Source organism: Pristis pectinata, chromosome 4, assembly GCF_009764475.1.
Source record: "Pristis pectinata isolate sPriPec2 chromosome 4, sPriPec2.1.pri, whole genome shotgun sequence".
In the NCBI taxonomy this organism is placed as follows: Eukaryota; Metazoa; Chordata; class Chondrichthyes; order Rhinopristiformes; family Pristidae; genus Pristis; species Pristis pectinata.
In genome coordinates, this window is record NC_067408.1 from 95,012,585 (window position 1) to 95,035,399 (window position 22,815).

The window sequence follows — 22,815 nt, forward strand, 5'->3', positions numbered from 1 at the left end:
AGTATTCTGCTTAATTTGGCACGCCATTGATTTATCTCTTCAAGCAGGTGAACAAATTGTAGAATTACAATGCTACATTAAAATCTTTTTTTAAACTACTATTTTGAAATGCTTTGAAACTAAAGGAACTGTTTTAAGGCAAGTGCAGAATTCTACCTTAGAACTCTGTTCAAACAGTAATCATACAAGTTCATTATCATGGTCATAAAGAGATCTATAAGTTGTGGTAACGTTCCTTGGCTTTGCTTGTGTCAAATGAGTTTCAGACATATCCTAAGACTGAAACAAGGCCTGTTGCAACAGTAACAAAGCTACTCAAAAGTTAGATTATCCTGTACCACTAAACAAACAAATGAACTGTTTTGTTTTAATTATTCAGGTCCTTTTGATTAAGTTTCATCTATTTCATTTTTATTACTTTTAAGTCTTTATAATGTCATAAGTCTTATCTATTTTTCTATTAATGTCTCTAAACTATATATATTTTCATTCACTTTCCCTTTTCTTTCTGACCACAGAAGAGATTCAGTAAGATATTATAAGATATTGGGAGGCTTTGTGAGGAAATGAGAGAAATTGGGGGTTGTTCCCCACTGGTATAGGAAAAACCAGCAAGAATCTCGATAAAATTTTAATAATGATGGGAAAATTTGATAAAAGGGGAAGACTTGCATTATAAAACAATTTTCATGAGCTCAGTTCCCCAAAGCATGTTTTTACCAGGAGAAACTTTGGAAGTGATGTAAATAAATAATGAAAGATAACATTTCCATTGATTGTTGGATTGCTAATTTGAGGGCATAAAATTCAGACTGTATCATCAGAAGACCTAAGGAAGAGATTTGAAGATTTGCTTTTATACTGTTAGGATATAAAGAGCACAATGTGGAAAAAGTGCTGGAAAGACAATATTTCTTTTCAAAACTGTTGAAAGGTAAATGCACATGCAAAAGAACAAAATTAAAAGGATATCAAGGAAATTGGATCTGAAAAAACAGCTCTTTCAGAAAGTTAACACTGTTCAGTTGTGACGAATGACATCCTTCCCATTGGGACACATATGAAAAGATAGGACTCTTAATAGCTGGAAGCCAGCTTCTGAGGAAAATAGATTTTTAAACTCTGAAAACTGACACAGTTGTAAGCTAATTGTGATCATGTTGTGCAGCAGAGAAAGTGGAAGGAGTGTAGCAGCTTGAAGATGCTTGTTCGAACAGTAACTGCTGAAGATGTTAGCTAGGCATTTTTTTTGTAGTTTGATCTTTCAACTCCCATGTAACTGACCAAAGTTTACTAACTGAGTGCATTGTTGTAGGAACCACTTGCACAGCATTATTTTTAGTCACAGCAAGCTTGGAGGATAAACTGAAGAATCAAAGTTGCTATAAGAGTCCATAAGGACAAGAAACGCTGAGGGATAAGTTTCTACCTTTTCTGGGACACTTACTGTACAAAACATCAAAGTATTTTTTTGTAGTGAAAGAAATGGCTGCACTCATTTTTCATTTTTAAGCAGCTGCCCCCTTGGCTTTATTTGTATTTGTTGAAGTGAGAGCCAACGGAGATGATGCTCTTAGTTTCCTGCAAACAGAATGCTGAACGTGTGGGGAAATGTATGTTCAATTCTTTGAAGTGTAATGGATAGCAGGTCAAAACTGAAATGTTACAGTGACTAACCTGTAATACATGAGGGGTACAATATACTATGTCTGGATCATTTGGTTGACTATTCACTTCACTTCAATGAATGAAGAAGATGAAATATTCCAGCGTGACTGTGATAACAAATGGTGGCTATGTCTTTAAGTAATTTGAAATCCACCATACCCTGAATTCATGGATGCAGAATTAAAATGAAAAGGAAGAATGAAGAAAATAATAAATGAAAAATAATGTGTCAGATCTGTCATTAACCAGCAACAAAAGAAACACACCGAGCATGATTCAGTGTTAAAAACTATTTTATTAATCACTACTTATGATAATACGTAAAATAAAAGTAAAAATGTTAGTATGTTAGAATTCAAGAATGTTAAACCTCGAACGTTAACCCCAAAACTAAACTCGTCGTGTGTGTGTGTGACAAAGTCCAAAACTCCCAGTTCCTGAATGGTTCTTAAAGTTCAGTTCCGCAAGCCATAAGGTGAAACATGAGCAAGGGCTTCTTCAACAACCACCGTTGTCTGAAGATAAGATGTAGATGTAGAAAAACATAGAGAGAGTACATACGAAATCCAAATGTTCCACGATGGAACCCAAACGACACTTCAGTGTTTACTCGGTAGTGACTTCCTCACCCCGAAAAGCATCCGAACCGTGGTCGTCCACACACAAATACCCGTTTCCTTCTACAGGTCAGCAACAAAGTGAACTCCACCGGATTACTTCCAACTTCCATACATGGATTTCAGTGGCAAACACAGTTATTGTTTCTCATCCATCGATAGAGAAAACAAGCAGGCTGGTGTCTCTCTCCCTTCTCTCTCTCTCTTTTTTTTTACTTCTTCAACCACGTCATTACGTCCTTTATCTTCTATTGACGTAAGCACGCCCCACACACACATACACACACACTCTCTATCTTAAAGGGACTTTCACTGAGTCCATAACACCTCCCACCTAAAAAAAAAATTTCCCAAGAAAATTTTAACCGCGCATAGAGTTAGTAATGTTAATAATTATCATGCTACACAACTACAGACTATCAGATTAGTACAGATACATGTTTCCCATTTAACATCGGGAAAGACAATCAGCAATCACATTATCTTTGCCTTTAATGTGAGTTATCATGAGATCAAACTCTTGCAAAATTAAACTCCAGTTTAACAGCCTTCTGTTTTTGTTTTTGACTCGGCTCAGAAACACCAATGGGTTATGATCTGTATACACAGTCAATGGTTTCTGAGCGGTGCAAACATATACACTGAAATGTTGCAAGGCTAAAACAAGCGACAGTAATTCTTTCTCTATGGTGGAATAATTCTTTTGATGCTCATTAAATTTCTTTGAAAAGTAAGCTACAGGATGGTCAATATCATCAAGGTCACCCTTCTGCAACAACACAGCTCCTGCAGCTTCATCACTGGCATCTACTGCTAATGAAAATGGCTTTTCAAAGTCAGGTGTTCTGAGCACAGGATCGTAGCATAAAATGGCTTTCAGCTTCTCAAATGCTTCTTGACAAGAATCTGTCCAAACAAACTTTACTCCCTTCTTCAGAAGATTAGTTAGGGGAAGAGCAATATCAGCAAAATTTTTACAAAATTTTCGATAATATCCAACCATTCCCAAAAATCTTCTAACAGTCCTCGTACCTGTGGGAATAGGGAACTCAGATATTGCTTGAACTTTTGCCTGAACAGGAGCTTGCTTGCCTTGACCTACAACATAACCAAGATACGTTACAGTGGCATGGCCAAATTCACTTTTAGCCAAGTTAACTGTAAGGTTAGCCTTGGAAAGTCTTTCAAACAACATTTCTAACGCAGAGATGTGATCTTCCCAAGTATCATTTCCAGTCACTAAGTCGTCAATGTAGGCATCTGTATGTTTTAACCCATGAATCACTGAATTAATCATTCTTTGAAATGTTGCTGGAGCATTTTTCATTCCAAATGGCAAAACATTGTATTCATACAATCCAGAAGGGGTTACAAAGGCTGAAATCTCCTTTCCTCTATCTGTTAATGGAACACACCAGTACCCTTTTAATAGGTCAATCTTTGTAAGAAATTTTGCCTTTCCCACTCTGTCTATGCAATCATCCACCCTAGGAATAGGGTAAGCATCTGACTTTGTAACAGCATTCACTTTCCTGTAATCTGTGCAAAATCTAACAGTTCCATCAGGTTTAGGTACACTAACACAGGGCGAACTCCAATTTGAAGTAGAATGTCTAATAATATCATTTTCCAACATGTACTTTAGTTCCTGATCAACAAGTTTACTTTTTTCCACATTCATTCGATATGGGTGTTGTTTGATTGGTTTTGCATCCCCAACATCAACATCATGGGTAATTATCGATGTTCTGTTTGGAACATCTGGGAACAGATTTTTAAATTTTAAAATTAATTCTCTCATCTGTTGTTTTTGTGAAACTTGTAAATGGTCCAACTTCGTTTCAAGGTTCTCCATGATATTTTGGTTTTTCAGTTTCGATGGAACAATATTCGGTCTAAATTGGCCTTCCTCAACATCAACATCAGGCATTCTAGAAACAACCTTTTCACCATCCACCAAGGCCACAACTGAATCCTTCTCATAATAAGGTTTTAGCATGTTTACATGACAGAGTTGTGTTTTCTTGCGTCTATCTGGTGTTTTGATTATATATGTTAGATCAGTCACTCGAGATTCAATAACATAGGGTCCAGAAAAACGAGCTTGTAAGGGATTATTTTGGCTAGGGAAAAATACCAACACCTTTTGCCCCACTGCGAATGTCCTAGGCCGAGCACGTCTATCAAAATATGTCTTCATTCTTATCTGGCTTGTTTTCAGATTCTCTCTCGCTAGCTGGCAGACTCTCTCCAACCGAGTTTTAAATTTTTGGACATAGTCCAACAGACTCAAGTGAACTTCCTCATTAACCCATTGCTCTCTCAACAACTCCAAAGGTCCTCTCACCCTATGTCCAAACACAAGCTCAAAAGGACTAAATCCGATTGACTCCTGGATCGATTCTCTAACGGCAAACAAAAGTAAATGGATACCTTCGTCCCAATCCTTGGTGTTTTCAAAGCAATAAGTCTTCAGCATATTTTTGAGAGTAGAATGAAATCTCTCCAGAGCTCCTTGAGATTCTGGGTGATATGCAGATGATACAATCTGCTTTGCTCCCAGCTCATAGACTATTTGTTGAAAAATTTTTGACATAAAATTACTACCTTGATCAGATTGGATTTCTTTTGGCAAACCAAACAAGGTAAAAAATTTTACAAGAGCCTTTGACACCGTCTTGGCCTTAATATTTCTAAGGGGTATTGCCTCTGGAAATCTAGAAGTGGCACACATGATGGTTAACAAATACTGATTTCCAGTCTTAGACTTTGGTAAGGGGCCAACACAGTCCACAATCACCTTCGAAAAGGGTTCACCAAAAGCAGGAATTGGCTTCAAAGGAGCCACAGGGGGTTTTTGATTTGGTTTACCTACCATCTGACATGTGTGGCAGGTTCGACAAAACATCACCACATCTTTTCTCAAACCAGGCCAATAGAATTGTTTCAAGATCTTCCCTACAGTTTTATTCACACCAAAATGACCACCCAAAGGCATACTATGGGCCAGGTTTAAAATCTCATCCCTATAAACTTTTGGAACAACAACCTGATGAATAACTTCCCATTCCTCAGTAACAGGAACATGAGGAGGTCTCCATTTCCTCATTAACACTCCATTTTTGACATAGTATCCAGTTGGCACCTTTTCAATCTCCTCACATGAGAGTGCTTTTTCTTTCAATTCTGTCAACTCAGGGTCCTTTGTCTGTTCCACCATAAAATCCTTCCTTGACAAAGACAAATCTTTAAATTCAGGCTCACTGTAAGGATGTTGATCCCCCAGTGAAGACAGAAAAGTCTCAGATAAGGCATCAAAATTTTCTTCCTGTTTAGGACTGTCACAAGGAACCACATCAGACTGCACCGGACTGTCTGTCTTGGCTAATTCTTTAGCTCTAGCTCGAGTCACCGCACATGATGGGTAAACATCTGAATCATCCTCAGACTCATCAATCCTTGGTTTGGTTGTTAACCGTACCACAGGATCACTTTCTCCATTTGCAAGGTCATTTCCCAATAACAAAGAAACTCCTTCCACTGGCAAACTAGGTCTTATCCCTATCTCGACTGGTCCTTCTACGAACTTTGACTTTAAAATCACCCTGTGAAAAGGGACAGACATGGTCTCACCTGTAACGCCTCGTACTAGATTTACCTCACCAGTGTCACTTTCTTCACCAAAATTTAAAACACTGTCCAGCAAGAGAGATTGACTAGCCCCAGTATCTCTAAGAATTTTCACTGGCACCTGGGGTGACTCATCATTCAGTGAAACAAAACCCTCTGATACATACGAACGGAATTCCTTTCTCACCTCCTCCAACTTTTCCGCTTTTCCCTCTTGCAAGGACTGATCTTTAACAGCATCTCCTAAACCTTTTTGATTTTTAATTGCCTGAAAGCAAGCATTGGGCCCAGCTTCCTTCTTTTTCTTCAAAAGGGCACAATTAGATATCACGTGGCCAGGTTTCCTACAGTAATAACAAGTACGCTCAACAGGTTTCTCCAGCCCTGGCTTCTTTTCATCCTTTCCTTTTTGATTACCTCCTAATTTAATCTCTGGTTTACCTGGATTGTCTTTGTAACTCTTTTGAAAGGTTTTAGGTTGTCCCCATTTGGATTTATGGGTTAAAGCATAATCATCTGCCAACCTAGCAGTTTCTTGTAAAGTTTCCACTGCCTTTTCATTTAAATATGTTGTTAATTCAGCTGGAACACATCTTTTAAAGTCTTCCACCAGTATCAATTCTGTCAATTTATCATAATCCCCATCTACATTTTTAGCCAGGCACCATCGTTCAAAACATATTCTCTTTCCATTGGCAAATTCCATATAAGTCTGATCTGCAGATTTCCTCAAGTCTCTGAATTTTTGTCTATAAGCCTCAGGGACCAATTCATAGGCCTTCAAAATAGCTTGTTTTACCTTGGTATAATCAGCTGCATCCTCAACAGACAAAGCAGAATAAGCTTTTTGAGCTTTACCTTTAATCACACTCTGTACCATAAGAGCCCATCCTTTCCTTGGCCAGTTTGAACTCACAGCAACCTTTTCAAAATGTTGGAAATACTGATCAACCTGATCTTCTTCAAACGGAGGGACTAATCGAACCTCCCTGCTGGCTGAAAAACCATCATCAGAATCAGATTCCGAACTCCTACGCTTCATTTGTAACTCATGCTGCCTCTTTTTCTCCTCGTTATCCAGCTCCATCTGCTTCATTGCTAGATCAGCCTCTATCTTCATCTGAGTTAGCTTTTGTTCGGCCTCTATCTTTAACTGGGTTTGCTCTCGTTCAGCCTCTAATCTCTTTTGCTCTCGTTCAGCTTCTATCTTTGCCAGCTGCACCTGTGCCTCAGAAATTGCTATTTCACTGCCAGGAAACTGTTTTAACACTTCCTTCTCAAACACCTTCTTTTCCACATAATGGCCAGCTATCAATCTCTGAATATCTGCCTTTCTCATAGACTGCTTTACTTCTGTAAGGTTTAGCCTGGTAGCAATCTTTATCAAATCATCCTTTTTCGCCACCTCCAATCCCTTTTGGGTTGGTGACTCCAAAAATGCCTTAATATCCATTGCTGCTGGTTTCCACACACACAAGCCAATTAAAAAGAATTTATCAGACCTCCCTCAAAAATCTTTGGATTGAATCTCGAACAAATCTCGTCAATCTGGGGTACAATCCCAGACGACACTCGTTAACCTTGGGAACTATCCCGGACGAGCCCCCAATTTTGTCATTAACCAGCAACAAAAGAAACACACCGAGCATGATTCAGTGTTAAAAACTATTTTATTAATCACTACTTATGATAATACGTAAAATAAAAGTAAAAATGTTAGTATGTTAGAATTCAAGAATGTTAAACCTCGAACGTTAACCCCAAAACTAAACTCGTCGTGTGTGTGTGTGACAAAGTCCAAAACTCCCAGTTCCTGAATGGTTCTTAAAGTTCAGTTCCGCAAGCCATAAGGTGAAACATGAGCAAGGGCTTCTTCAACAACCACCGTTGTCTGAAGATAAGATGTAGATGTAGAAAAACATAGAGAGAGTACATACGAAATCCAAATGTTCCACGATGGAACCCAAACGACACTTCAGTGTTTACTCGGTAGTGACTTCCTCACCCCGAAAAGCATCCGAACCGTGGTCGTCCACACACAAATACCCGTTTCCTTCTACAGGTCAGCAACAAAGTGAACTCCACCGGATTACTTCCAACTTCCATACATGGATTTCAGTGGCAAACACAGTTATTGTTTCTCATCCATCGATAGAGAAAACAAGCAGGCTGGTGTCTCTCTCCCTTCTCTCTCTCTCTTTTTTTTTACTTCTTCAACCACGTCATTACGTCCTTTATCTTCTATTGACGTAAGCACGCCCCACACACACATACACACACACTCTCTATCTTAAAGGGACTTTCACTGAGTCCATAACAGATCTTAAAAACTGTTTTCATGAATATTGTGTTGTGTGTTTATCAGACTTCTGCACCTTCTTTTGGATTAGCGTTGAAATTTCATAACTACACCTTGAAGGAAAAAGGACTTGAAGGATGTGATCATGGATGGTGGAAAATAAATGAAAAGATGTAAGTATTTTAAATTATTATTTCTATTGTGCTTATGTAAAAAGAGTAAGCAAGTGAACTTTTATTTGCCTTTTCTGTAGTTACTTCAGTGATGACACACTAACATAAAACATTAGAAGTTATAAGAAATATGTTATCATAGAACCATAGCAATTTACAGCATTGAAAGAGGCCACTTGGCCCTTCGTGCCAATATTGGCCAAGGAAGAGCTTTTCAAACTAATCACACATCACCTCTCTCATTTGTAGCCTTGTAGTTTACAGCTATTCAGGTACTTTGAATGAGGAATTCTGCTTGCACTACCCTTTCAGATATTGAGTACAGCATGCCTATTATCCTTTGGGTGAAAGCACTTCCCTTCTGATCCTTCTACCTTAATTCCATGCCCTCTGAGTTACTCATTTCTCTTCCAAGGGAAATAGATCCTTTCTATTCACTCCATCTCAGTCCTTCGTATTTCCTATACATCTGAAAAGAATCTCTCCTCAGACTCCCCTACTATAATGAAAATAATCCTGATCTCAGCCAATCCTCCTCCTTGATTAAAAATATCTAGCCATGACAACATCCCTGTAAACCACCTTCTTTATTTTTTTTATAGCACTATCACATTCTCCCTGCAATGTGGGTGACTAGAGCTGCATGCAGGACCCAGTTGTAGCTTGGTATGTTATACTGTTTTAACATGTTCTTCCTATTCTTGTATAGATTGGCAAAGCCAGTAATGTATTCTGCAAGCTACCTTGACTATCTTATCTAGCTGTCCTACAGCATTCAGGGATCTGTGGACATGTTTTGCAAGGTTACCGTGTTTCTCCACATTTCTGTATTCTACCACACATTGTGTATTCCCTTGCTTAGTTTACTCTCACTGATAAATTACCTTGCACTTCTCCAGACTGAACACAGAACATGGAACAGTACAGCACAGAAACAGGCCCACAATGCTGTGCCAAATTAATTAAGTTAATGACATCTAATTAAACTAATCACTTCTGCCTGCACATGGTCCATATCTCTCCATTCTCTGCATATTCATATGCCTATCTAAGAGTCTCTTAAATATCTCTATCACATTTGCCTCCACCACCACCCCTGGCAGCATATTCCAGGCACCCACCAATCTCTATGTAAAAAAAACTTGTCCCGAACATCTCCTTTGAACTTTCCCGCCTCATCTTAAATGCTTACGCTCTAGTATTAGACATTTTGATTAGAAAAAGATACCAGCTGTCTATCTATGCCTCTCATAATTTTATAAACTTCTATCAGGTCTCCTCTTAGCCTCTGCTGCACCAGAGAAAACAACCCTAGTTTGTCCAACTTCTTAGAGTGCATGGTCTCTAATCCAGGCAGCATCCTGGTAAACCGCTACTGCACCCTCTCCAAAGCCTCCACATCCTTCCTATAATGGAGTGTCCAGAAATGAATGCAGCACCCCAGATGCGACCTCACCAAAGTTTTATAAAGCTGCAACATAACTTCCTGATTCTTGAACTCAATGCCTCAACTAATAAAGGCAAGTATGCCATATGCCTTCTTTACCATCCTATCAACTTGTGTGGTCACTTTCAGGAAGCTACGGAATTGGACCCTAAGATCTCTCTGTACATCAATGCTGTTAAGGGTTCTGCCATCAACTCTGTACTTTTCCTTTACATTTGATCTCCCAAAGTGCAGTACCTCACACTTGCTCAAATTAAACTCCATCTTCCCATTTCTCTATCCATATCTACAACTGATCTATATCTGACTTTATTCTTCGGCAATCGTCTAAGCTAGCCACAATGCCATCATTCATTGTCATCTGCAAAATTACTAACCTATCCATCCACATTTTTATCCAAGTCATTTATATATTTCACAAACAGCAGAGGTCCCAGTATGGATCCCTGTGGAACACTACTAGTCACGGACCTCCAGCCAGAATAAGACCCATCGACCACTACCCTCATCTTCTATGGACAAGCCAATTCTGAATCCAAACAGCCAAGTCACGCTGGATCCCATGCATCTTAATCTTCTAAATGAGCCTACCATGAGGGACGTTGTCGAATGCCTTACTAAAATCTAAATGGGCAACATCCACTGCTCTACTTTCATCAATCACATTCATCACCACCTCGAAAAACTCAATCAAGTTGGTAAGACATGACCTGCCCCACACAGTCATGCTGATTGTCCCTAATCAGGCTATGTTTTTCCAAATGCCCATAAATCCTCTCTTAAAGAATCCTCTCCAACAGCTTACTCTATAATTTCCAGCATTATCCCTATTTCCCTTCTTGAACAAATGAACAACATTAACTACTTGACAGTCCTCCAGGACCTTGCCATTGGCTAGCGAGGACACAAAGGTTTTGGTAAAGGCCCCAGCAATCTTATCTCTTGCCTCTCTCAATAACCTGGGGTATATCCCATCAGGCCCTGGGGACTTATCCATCTTAATGTTCTTTAAGAGACCCAACACCATCTCTTCCTTTATCTCAAGATGCCCTGGCATATTAACATGCTCCACACTGACCTCACTATCCTCCATGCCTTTCTCCTTGGTGAATACCAATGCAAAATACTTGTTTAGGACCTCGCCCATTTCCTCTGCCTCCAAGCTCACATCTTCTCCTTTATCCTTGAGTGGTCCTACCCTTTTCCTAGTTATACTTTTGCTCTATGTATAGAATGCCTTGGGATTCTGTTTAATCCTACTTACCAAGGATTTTTCATGGTCCCTCCTGGTTCTCCTAATTCCCTTCTTGAGTTCTTTATTGCATTTGCTAATTTTCTGCCCATTTGATCAGACAATATAGTCTATGTGTGGTCAGTGAGGACTATAACTTTATTTCTCATTGTCAAACACAGCACATTTTTATCTTCTCCATACTTCTTGATTATGCTTCCTAGATTTGTCTAAATCATTAATCTCAGAATCATTACAACATGGAGAGAGACCATTCAGCTCTCTGCATGTGAATCAGTTTTTTTGTAAGCGAATGCCCCACTCCCCATACACTCCCATTAGCCTTGCAAATGCATTCCTTTCAAATATTTACCCAAATCTCTTTTGAATGTTACAACTTAATCTGCCTCCACTACTATTCCAATCCACTCCTAGCCCTAAGCACTCACTGCATAAACAACCTTTTCATCATGACATATTTGGCTTCTTTTTCCAATCACCCCTTGCCTCTCTGCCAATGGGAACAACTTCTTTCTACCTACTCTGTCTAAAGTCTTCATGACTTTAAATACCTCAAACCCTTCAGAAAACCTTCTACTTCCAGCAGAACAATCTCAGCTTCTTCAATCTATCCACTAAAGCTGAAGTCCCTCATCCCTGAAATCACTGTAGTAAATCTCTTCTGTACCCTCTATAAAGATAAGGTAAGATTTCTTTATTAGTCACATGTACATTGAAACACATAGTGAAATGCATCTTTTTTGCGTAGAGTGTTCTGGGGGCAGCCCGCAAGTGTCGCCACACTTCCGGCGCCAACATAGCATGCCCATAACTTCCTAACCCGTACGTCTTTGGAATGTGGGAGGAAACCGGAGCACCCAGAGGAAACCCACACAGACACGGGGAGAACGTACAAACTCCTTACAGACAGCGGCTGGAATTGAACCCGGGTTGCTGGCGCTGTAACACTGTTACGCTAACCGCTACACTACCGTGCCTGCCACTATACTGCCCAAATTAATTGCACTAGCCCTTCTTGTTCACAAACCTCTAAAAATGGTGCTGTGAAAAATGGAAGATATTCCATTTTCAGTGGAAAATATTGTTACCTTAGTTTTATTTGTTCAAGGGATGTGGGCTTTGCAGGCTGAGCCAGCATTTAATTGCCCATCTGAAATTGTCCTTGAGAAGGTGGTGGTCAGCTGCCTTCTTGAACCACTTCAGGTGTGGTGTACCCACAATGCTGTTAGGGAGGGAGTTCCAGGATTTTGATGCACAACGGTGGAGGAACAGCAATGTATTTCCAAGTCAGAATGATAGTTAGGCTGCACTTGGAGTATTGTGTGCAGCTCTAGTCACCCCATTACTGGAAGGATGTGGAGACTTTGGAGAGGATACTGCTTGGATTAGAGGGTATTAGCTTTAAGGTGATGTTGGACAAACTTGAACAGTTTTCTCCGGAGTTTTGGAGGCTAAGGGGAGACCTGAAAGAAGTATTTAAAATTATGAGAGGAATAGATAGGGTTTACAGTCAGAAAGGGTAGGAATGTCAAATACTAGAGGGCATAGCTTTAAGATGAGAGGGGGACTGTTTAAAGGAGATATGTGGGGCAAATATTTTACACAGAGAGTGGCAGGTGTCTGGAATGAGCTGCCAGAGGTGATGGTGGAAGCAGATACAATGGTGGTGTATAAGAGGCTTTTAGATAGGCACGTGAATATGCAGGGAATGGAGGGATATGGATCATGTACAGACAGAAGGGATTAGTTTAATTTGGCATCGTATTCAGTGCAGACATTGTGGACCGAAAGGCCTGTTTCCATGCTGTACTGTTCTATGTTCTATGTGTAGCTTGGAGGGCAACGTCCAGGTGGTGATGTTCCCATGCTGTTCTTGTTCTTCTTGCTGCTAGAGGTTATGGGTTTGGAAGGTGCTGTCCAAGGAGTCTTGGTGAGTTGCTGCAGTGCATCCTGTAGGTGGTACAAACTGCTGGCATTCTGTGCCGGTGGTGAAGCAAGTGAATTGTTGCAAGTGAAATGGGGTGCCTATTAAATGGGCTGCTATGTCCTATATGGTATCAAGCTTCTTAGTGTTATTGAAGCTGCACTCATCCAGGCAAGTGGATGGTATTCCATTACATTCCTGACTTTAGCATAATAAATGGTAGCTAGGCTTTGGGGAGTTAAGAGGTCCGTTACTCTACCAATTAAAACATCTTTTACTCTGTATAAGATCCAGCATCAAAGTTAAATAGAATATTGAAAATTTTGGTTTGTTCATTGTTGGTGTAATTGCAAAATATGTTTTACATACAGGTACTGTGGTTATCAAATAGACCACCAGACAGTATTCCACATAACTAATTTCCTGGTTAGTATCACATTCCAGTGCAGTGGAAAACAAGCAAGCAAGGCATTTCTGGCAGAGTTCAGCAGCTACAACATCAGCCAACGTAAGAATATTCTTATTCACTATCTTAAATATACTTGTACACTGTGGAATAGCTGCTTTCTTGCTGTCTCAAAATGGAAACAAAATGTCAGTAACTGCAAATGTAACTGCATGGTGGATCCAGAGTTAGGTGGAGACATATGAGACTGCAGATGCTGAAATATGGAGCAAAAAAACAAACTGATTGGAGGGACTTGATCGGGCAAGCAGCATCTGTGGAAGGAAAAGAATTGTTGATGTTTCAGGTTGAGATCCTGATGCAGGGTGTCGACCCAAAACGCCAACAATTCTCTTCCCCCCACAGATTCTGCTCCACCTGCTGATTTCCTCCAGCAGATTGTTTTTTTTGCTTAAGAATTAGGTGATGGGTTTAGTGGTTTGTGTTCTGTTCAAAGAGCAATGTGCCACTTGAACCTGGCTTTTTTTAATTTGGAACTTTATCAGTTTCCCTGGAATATTTCTTTATTTCACTGCAGAGAGCAAAGTAAAATTGAATATTTTTTAGGTTTGTATTCTGTTTACTAATCAATGAATGGAATTGTAATTCTTTGTATTGTTATCTCTTGCACCATCATGGATACAATGAAAAAAAGAAGCTAGAGGGGAAAAAAGAAATAGAAATAATATTTGTAGAGTGTCAACATTAGGTATTTATTTTAAATACCTGAGATCTGATCTGCCATGCAATGATGCATTCAAAAACTGACAACATGATATTAGATTAGCTCTGACTTCTGATGAAAGGTCATTGATTTAAACTATTAACTCTTGTTTCTCTCTCCATATATGCTGCCTGTATCCAGCACTTATTGTCTTATGGTGAATTTTCAAATTGTACCTCTCTTCCACCCACTTCCCCAGGGAGAGTTGCAGGTGGTGGCAGGGAAGATGTGGGAGGGGGTTAAGTTCTAAAGAATGTCAAACCTGGAGCAATACAGCCCTGAAGATGAATACTGGGTTGGGAGGGCAGGTGAGTACTCTGCCTTCAAGAAGCAGTTCCATATTTTCAGTAAGTGAATGTTCAGATTTTAGAAGTTAACTTACATTTGAAACCAGTGGACATGGATTCCCATCACTCAGGAAACCGAGGAGCTAAAATGAGGCAAAAACTATTGAATTCTGCAAATTAATGCTTTCTCTGCAATGTTTTTGGGGCAATAGGAGAAGGAATCTCTACACACCCACTGGCTTCCACCTCACCCCAACTTCCCCAAACTAAAATGAGCAATCTCTCCATGATCTGGCACACAGTTAAGTGTTTGGACAAAAAGATGGCAGATGGGCTATAATGTGGTTAATGTGAAATTATCCACTTTGCTAGGAATGGTAAAAATGCAGAACTTTTTTTTTGCAAGATAAGGCATCGCTCCCCTAATGGTTTCCATTGTCAGCTTCCTTACTTATCAGATTCTAGCACTGGTAGCCTTTGTGTTCTCGCTTATCATCTTCCAGCAGCTGTGTCCACCTTTACCCTTCCCTTCCCCTCATCTGCCTTTTTCTTTACTTGTCTGCTTCCACCTGCTCCTGTCTCCCAACTTCACCCCTACCTCTCCCCCACCTGCCTCCATCTGCACATCATCCTCCACCTCAGTCCACCTAACCCCTGTCTCATTCCTTCCCTTCTCCTCTTTAGACTGGCTATCTTCTCTCTCCACTCACAATCCTGATGCAGGGTGTCAACCCAAAACATCAACAATTCCTTTCTCCCTCACAGATGCTGCTTGACTTGCTGAGTTCCTCCAGCATTTTTTTTGCATGAGAAATTAGTAACTGCTGGGATTTAGAGGGGTTTAGGCATTCATGCAGGAGTAACAGAAGATTAAAATCAGATGCTACCTGACCTGCTAAGAGTTTCCAGCATTTTCTGTTTGTGTTTCAGATTTCCAGCATTTTCTGTTTGTGTTTCAGATTTCCAGCATTTTCTGTTTGTGTTTCAGATTTCCAGCATCTGCTATTTTCTGTTGCTTTGCAAGTCAAATGATATGTTAACTGTGAGAAGGTTAGAATATGTGTAAGGAAGCCTTCCTTTGTTTAGATCAGCCTTACCCAAGGATGCATTGGCTATGGGGATGCAACACAGGTTCACTAGATTTGATTCTTGGGTTGAGAGAACTGTTCTGTGAGGAGAGTTTGAGTAGATTAGACCTCTACATTCTCACATTTAGAAGATCAAGAAGTGATCTCATTGAAACGTAATGAAAGCTTTGTAGTGCACTTGGACGTTATCTGTGAACTAGTCCTGCAATATTGTTAAGTGCAATTTATAATATCTAGAGTTTCCAGAAGCATCAGAACATGAGTGTACACTTTATTGTATGTGCTAATGCCACACATTATTACTTGCAGTGTTTACATTTTTACATGTAAATATACAATAGGCTGGATGCTGTGAATGTGCCAAGTGTTTGTCACATCAGCTTTTGCAGCTTTGTTGGATGCACACATGACTGCCAATTTGATTAAGGGCTTCAACTTTTGTTCGATAATAAAGAGCATGATAACCAAATATAGAGGCATTCAAAGTGTCATCCACGCCTTCTAGTCTGTCCACCTCTAGATCACTGGCAGTTTTGATCCACAGCCCAATGGGAATGGCAAATGTTAACTGCTCTTTCAGTTGTCCCTCAGTGAGCAACCAGCATGATCCCAGGATGTTAGCCAAGCTCAAGATGGACAGCAACAGAATCAGTAGCTGCCTTTTCATAACAGCTACTGATACTACATTGTCAGTACTGCACATTATTCATGAGAGTTGGCTGAATGGCATCAATGATCTTTACTGCAGGATTACGGTAGTGGTGAAGGATATAAGGAGGATAGTTACTGCAGGTTGGATGCATAGCTTTTGAGGGGAATGATGATTAACTCCACCTCATCTGTGACATCTTTGGCTGAGGAGTATTGTGGAGGCCATACTTTGCCTGCCAATCTCACAGAAGTTTCAGGTAGAGGGTGGTAGGAGGGCATTCAGTTAAGGTCATTGTGGCTGCCAAAAGATATTAAAACCTTTGTAGATACAATAAGTAACCAAAGCCTGTTTTAAACTCGGGGAATCTGTGTTGCTCCAAATGGAGTAGGTGCAGGCCTCTAAACTAGTCTTCTAATCATGGAAAAGTAAATATTTATTTTGATTTCATATGGAATCAAAAGGATTATCTTTGCATTGCAGAGTAGGACTCTGGAATGTTTGAGATGAAGGAAAGAACGGTGGCAGTTCTCACTGCCACCGGCATGCATTGTCCATCTGGAAAATGCAGAGGCAATGTGCAGCCTCCTTGAGTGTTGTTCCTCAGCCAAATTTGGGAATGTCACTGGGCCTGGAAAGTCTGTGGAGAGGAGGAAAACTACTGTGAACAGCACTCCTCACTTCTCTAATTTTTGCTCCTGGTTTGATCTGCCATTTACTGCAATTGATCATCTTCTTGTACAGCTTCTGTCAAAATTGAATAGTTATTTTGTTTAGGGAAAGGAACTAAGTCAGAAATAAGCAACCTCCAAGAACAAAAAATCACATGTTGCCCAGACCTCTTCTGTGAGTGCATCTTTAATGCTTTCAAAAGCATTTTGAACAGTGGTGTTTGGAAACCAATTCTTCAGGCCTAATTGTCAGCTGTGGCTCAGTGGGTTCAAGTAAGAAAGTAGTGGTTTTAAGTCCTTCTCCATAGATCTAAGTGGAGAATCTGAGCTGGATACTCCCAGTGAGTACTGAGGTGCGCTACCAAATTGGAGGTGCATCTTTCAGAGGACTGGTTTTTAAAAAAGAGCCATCTCTGCCCTCTGAGACAGATGGCATTACTTTGAAGGGGAGTTATTTGTATTGTTGCATCAATGGATATTTTGGTCTTTATCGCATTGTTGTTGGTGGTGGGTATTGTGTGCAAATTGTCACATATCAGAAGTAAAATGTTGGCTGAGACTGTGAAAGGCACAATATAACTAAGAATCTTTTATTTTGTGCACAATTCGTTGGTGCTGGGTGGAACTGCTGCTATTACATAAAAGGACCCTATTTTACATTTATTCACAAGGTGCTCATTTGTTTCTGGTGCGATTAATACAGTAGTAGGCAGGAAACAAACAGGAATGCAGCAATAATTATTGCAAGACTCTTCTACCTGCTTCATGCCTGCATAGGAAGGGGTGGGGTTAAAATCTCCCCTTTAAAATGTCCATATTGAAAGCAATAGGTTGGCGTCTCTGTAATTGATAGCTTACTTGTGTTTTGGAGACTGAATGACACTATTATGCTTACTCCAGAGAAATGCCCAGAATTTGCCTTGCTTTTTAACAACTTTTTTGTTCATATATAATTACAGAATAAGAGTTTTTAAACTGAAAGAAATAGTTGCAACAGAACTTTGTTTTACTACTACAAAAGATAGCTAGGATCTATATTAAGTATAGTTCATAACTGGAAAGTTATGACCATTCGTTTCTGATCCAAATGCCATGGAGGATTACATGCATTTTCTGACATGAATAATTTTGCTTGGTTGGATACATACAAAATCTGACTTTGATGGCAAAGTTACTTTATACGTATGGTAGAGTTGTTCTTTTAATGACTTTGTTTCTTTCATTTATTTCCTCCAGGACAATGTTAACATTGTGCAGATTAAATGAGCTCAATTCTCATTTTTTTTTCTAAAGCTTGTCCTAATGGATATTATGTCTGCTCCACTGGTCTGTGCATCCGACAGTCTCAACGTTGTGATGGATCAGATGACTGCTTTGATGAAAGTGATGAAGTATTTTGTTGTAGGTACCTCCAAAGAATGTTTAGCCTTAAAGGTGCATGAACATTATGAAATGATAACTTTATGAGTTGAAAACTGAATAGATGGAAAATGCTGCAGATTACAAATTATATCTGCTGACTCTTGTAGACAGATTTCTGATGTGTGATGCTGTCACACAAAGTTCTCCATTGGGAGAGTTAAACTTTAAGATGTTCCAGTGTGCCATTATCGCACAATGAAATTAAATAGGTTTATTAGACCAGACATTATCAGTAAGCTACATGACCTTCATTATTTTTATGCCACTTGCACTTTAGGCAAGGACAAGATAAATGCTTAAATGATACCTAAAAGTTGCTGACTGATTTGCGCTGTTCCACAGTTAATGGGATCCTATTGTTTGTGACTATCATTGATTCATATTGAATGTCATGAAGCTACTGTCTTTGTACAGCAGGTATAACCTAAACTGAACACAGAAATGTAAGAACACTTTTAACCTTCTAATAAGTGCCAATTATTCCTGATCCTATGCTCTGACGTTAAAAATTAAATATTGCAGGAATGCAATCTCATTTCCTAAGGTATTCATTTCTGGAGCTGTAACAAAATTTTTTAACTTGATTTTCATTTCTGTCCCTTTTTTTCAATATCTTATCTGTTCTTTCTTTTCCCCCCATTTTTCTGTACCTGATTTTACTTTGGATTCATACACTCAAATTCCTTCTGTTTTTAATTTTACAATTATTCAGTCTAATTTGGCTGAAGAAAGACACAGTTGCTTTTGCCAGATATCTGATTTCCCTTTATGTGACATTATCAGTCAGTAATACAGGGACTTGCGAAGCACAAAATATTTGAAACTCAGATGTCCATCTGCAAGTCTAAATAATGGCAGACACCAATGGATTCCCTTCTCCAGCAAAACATGAGCCAACAGTAGCATCACATCTTGGTGATTATAAATAGATGCAGTTCAAGGGACAAATTGATCTGAATCTGCACCATGCAAAATTAGGCCAACTTTTTTATTTCTCCAAACAAATTTCTTTTGGTTATTTTTTGGCTATTCTCTTTATTACATACCCATTAATGGAAGCATTTTAATACAGATTAGGTACATTCTAATACAAAAGAAGAACTAAAATAAAAAGGTGAAGTTTATAGGATAGAAATCTCTCTGCCTGTTGAGATGCCCAAAATATCTAAAAGTAAATGAATGCCTTATTATTCTGTGTAGTAATCTGGAGTGCTGAGTGTCTTTTTTTTACTTGCTGGGCAGACTTGCTCCAATGTACAGTGATTCCCCACCTCAGTGACTTCCACTGCTAGAACTGCTGCCAAGCTGAAATGTTCATTGACTTCATGAAACCCAGAATGATTGAAAATTACCTCAAGAATAAATAATGATTATATTAAGGTCTTTTGCCCTCACATTGTTTTCAAAGCCTTTAAATCAAGATGTAATCAGTATGACAAATACTCTTTGTTGCAGTTTAGAGGAAGTAATTATTGTAGCAACACCAATGTCTAAATGTAAAAGATTTCAAAAAAGGAGATTAGTTTGAGAAAGTGACCAATTTCCCTGCCCTTCTTCATGTCCCAAACCAGTTTCCTGGATTAGGGTGTATTTGTAATGTGATTCTTACCAACAAGCAAGAGTTTCTTAGCAGTCCCAAGAAAAGAGAAATTGTTACTCAGTGAGACTGTCCACTGCAGGAGCAAGTAGAAGTGCTATTAACCAGATCATAGGACCCTGAAAAGTGTGGCAGCTCAGTAACCAAATCCTTGGCAGATATGGAAGGGAAAACTAAGCCCTACCTCATATCCCTTGTGCACATATGGATGGTTATGATCTAAACATAGGTAGAGAAATCAGACTAAACCAACAGACTTGCACAGGCCTCATTTTGATGCTAGATTGTGCTAACAACCCCACGCATTAGCAGTGAGACAGTGGAGGAAAATACTTCCTAGGTTAAACTAAATCAGTCTAATAACATTTCAAACAGATTGAACACTATCTTCTTTCATACAGTGCACCTCACACTAAATACATAGTTGACTTAATTGACTTTGGCTTGTCAAAAAGAAAGACAAAAGTCCTTTTTTTGGACTAAAGGAAGTGACTTAAACACACAGACATTATTATGGGCCTTATTGTAACAATGCAGGAGACCACATACAGATAAACCAAAGGGATAAAGAGGGATGAAGAATTAAAATGGCAGGTTACTTCTGTGGACTGAATGGTGGTTCTCCGTAAAAGCGATCATCCAATCTGTTTGATTCCCCTAGTATAGAGAAGACCACATTGTGAACACCAAATGCAGTACTCTATCCTGGAAGAAAGGCAAGTGAATTACTGCTTCACCTGGAAAGACTGTATGGGTCCCAGAATGGTAGGAAGGGAAAAGGTGAAAGGGCAGGTGTTGCATCTCCTGCAGTCAGGGCATGTTTGAGACCTGAAATATTAATTCTTATATTTCCACAAGTGCTGCCTGACTTGCTGACCTGTTTCCAGCATTTTCTGTTTTTATTTTAGATTTCCAACATCTGTATTTTTTTTGATTTGCCTTACTTTTTTTTTCAAATTGGTTCCAGTGATTTTGATTTCTGCCATATATATAACACTGATAATTCTGAATTTGATTTGAAAAGTGGTAAAGTGACCACAAGATCAACCATTATGCACAAGGGTCACCTCTGGTCCTTTCCATAGCTTGCTTTTGAAGTCTGGGCTTTAGGCTCTATGGCACTCCACAGATTTTATTTTATGTTTAGGTCTTACCCGAGTGAAGAAGATCACTGAGCAGTAGATTATTCAGCCTGATACAGAAGTGACGGTCATGGAATGGGACCAAGTGAAACAACTATATTCTGGAGCCTACTTGGAAGCATTAGTGCAGCAAAAAGAAATTTTGAGGCATAGCAGCAATAGTAACATTGTCTCAGGAGCAAACACTTCCCCCATTGTTTGTAAAAAATCTGTCTTCAGTAGAAGATGGTCTTAAATGTCAAGCATGAGAAGTGACCTCCGAAAACATAATGCTCACTCCTGTGCTGGAAATTTAGCAAATGCTTTTGAAGATTATGAGGCCAACAAGAGCAAAGCTTTCTTTCAGTAATAACTTGATAATATGTGAGTGATTTTCTGTTTTTTTTTGAGTTGGCTCTTTTTAAATAACCACACAGGTTCTGACAAATGAGCTTAGATACTGCCTTCCTTTGTCCCAATTTCATGGCTGGCAGTAAGACTAGTATGGCTGGCAAAAGAAATCAGTTATGATATAACAAGGGTCCTTATGAGCATTGACCTAGAAATGTTTGTTTTGAAGAATATTAGAGATGAAGTTATGATGTTTCAAGGAAATTACTACTTGTATAATGTTTACCTACAGCTGTAATGAGGCAAAGAAAAGGTTACTTGGAGATTGTTACCAGAGTCTTCACAAGGATAGCACCTCTGTTAGAATCTTAATTCTACAGTGAATTCTGCGATTTAGCAATAGGGTTAATGTATAATTGGAGGTTGGGGGAAAGCAGCAGGCTTCAAATACTCTGGGAAATTGACACAGAACAGTAGATGAGGCCTGGGGCAGATCAGCAATTATCATATTGAATGCAGGCAGGATTGACGAGCTGCGTGGTTTACCTCCATCTATTCTCTTGTGTTCTTATGACTGCTTGTTATAAAATTTGATGTGAACGTCAAGGATTGAAATTTTAGGTAAATAAAAATCAAATAAAAAGGCAGATGTTGGAAATCAAAAATAAAAACACAAAATGCTGGAAATACTCAGCAGGTCAGGTTACATCTGTTGAAAGAGAAACAGTTAATGCTTCAGGTCAAAGAACTTTTTCTGTATTTATGTTATTTGAAATTCCAGGTGTTTTCTTTGATGGACAATGAACAAAAGTTGAACTGTGGTTTTGAGTGGAGGGTCCTAGGTTGTTCATTGTGTTAGACTACATTACTTAAAGTTACTGAGAAAAGACTTAAAGTACAACAGGATGAAACCTCTCACTGCTTAATTATTGAAGTGTTTCATATGTGAGTGTTAGGTGATAGTAGGATTAGGTATACTTGCAATATGCTCCATGGCTAAGTGAGACAAATCCTTCAGGCCCTCAAGGGCCATCCAAAACCAGAGTGGACAAACTGAAAAGTAGGAAGCATAATTATGCCAAAATACATAAATATTGTGGCAAAGTGCCCGAATAGCAGAGTAAGGGTCCACCTTGTGGAAAGGAATGCCATAAATGCAAGGGGACGAATTAACTTTTCATCCCAGTGTACAGGGATAAAGACTAATATCATGTGGAGAGATACAAGTAAAAGGATAAAGCCAGTTCACAATGTCCCAGAGGCTGACTATAGTTCTTGGGAGGGAATGTGTGCCAAGACCAAAGTTGTGACCTTGTACTCAAGCAGAGAAGAAATAGTACAGGCCAGGAATCTGATTAGTGATTTTTGTCACTACGGAGGAGGCAGAAAGGGAGCTACTTTTTCAGACAGAGTGGTATAACATATAATACTTTTCCTGAGAAGCACAACT

General features: G+C 39.2%; 1 protein-coding gene across 1 annotated transcript in view; it reads left to right on the top strand.

Annotated features, from left to right (window-relative positions):
- The window catches only part of LOC127569668 (uncharacterized), a 114,175-nt gene that overhangs the window by 23,297 nt on the left and 68,063 nt on the right, over window positions 1–22,815 (top strand). The window contains exons 10-12 of the mRNA XM_052014469.1: window positions 8,281–8,387; window positions 13,382–13,518; window positions 18,168–18,275. Coding sequence (XP_051870429.1) covers window positions 8,281–8,387; window positions 13,382–13,518; window positions 18,168–18,275 — 352 coding nt within the window. The remainder of the gene's footprint in view (window positions 1–8,280; window positions 8,388–13,381; window positions 13,519–18,167; window positions 18,276–22,815) is intronic.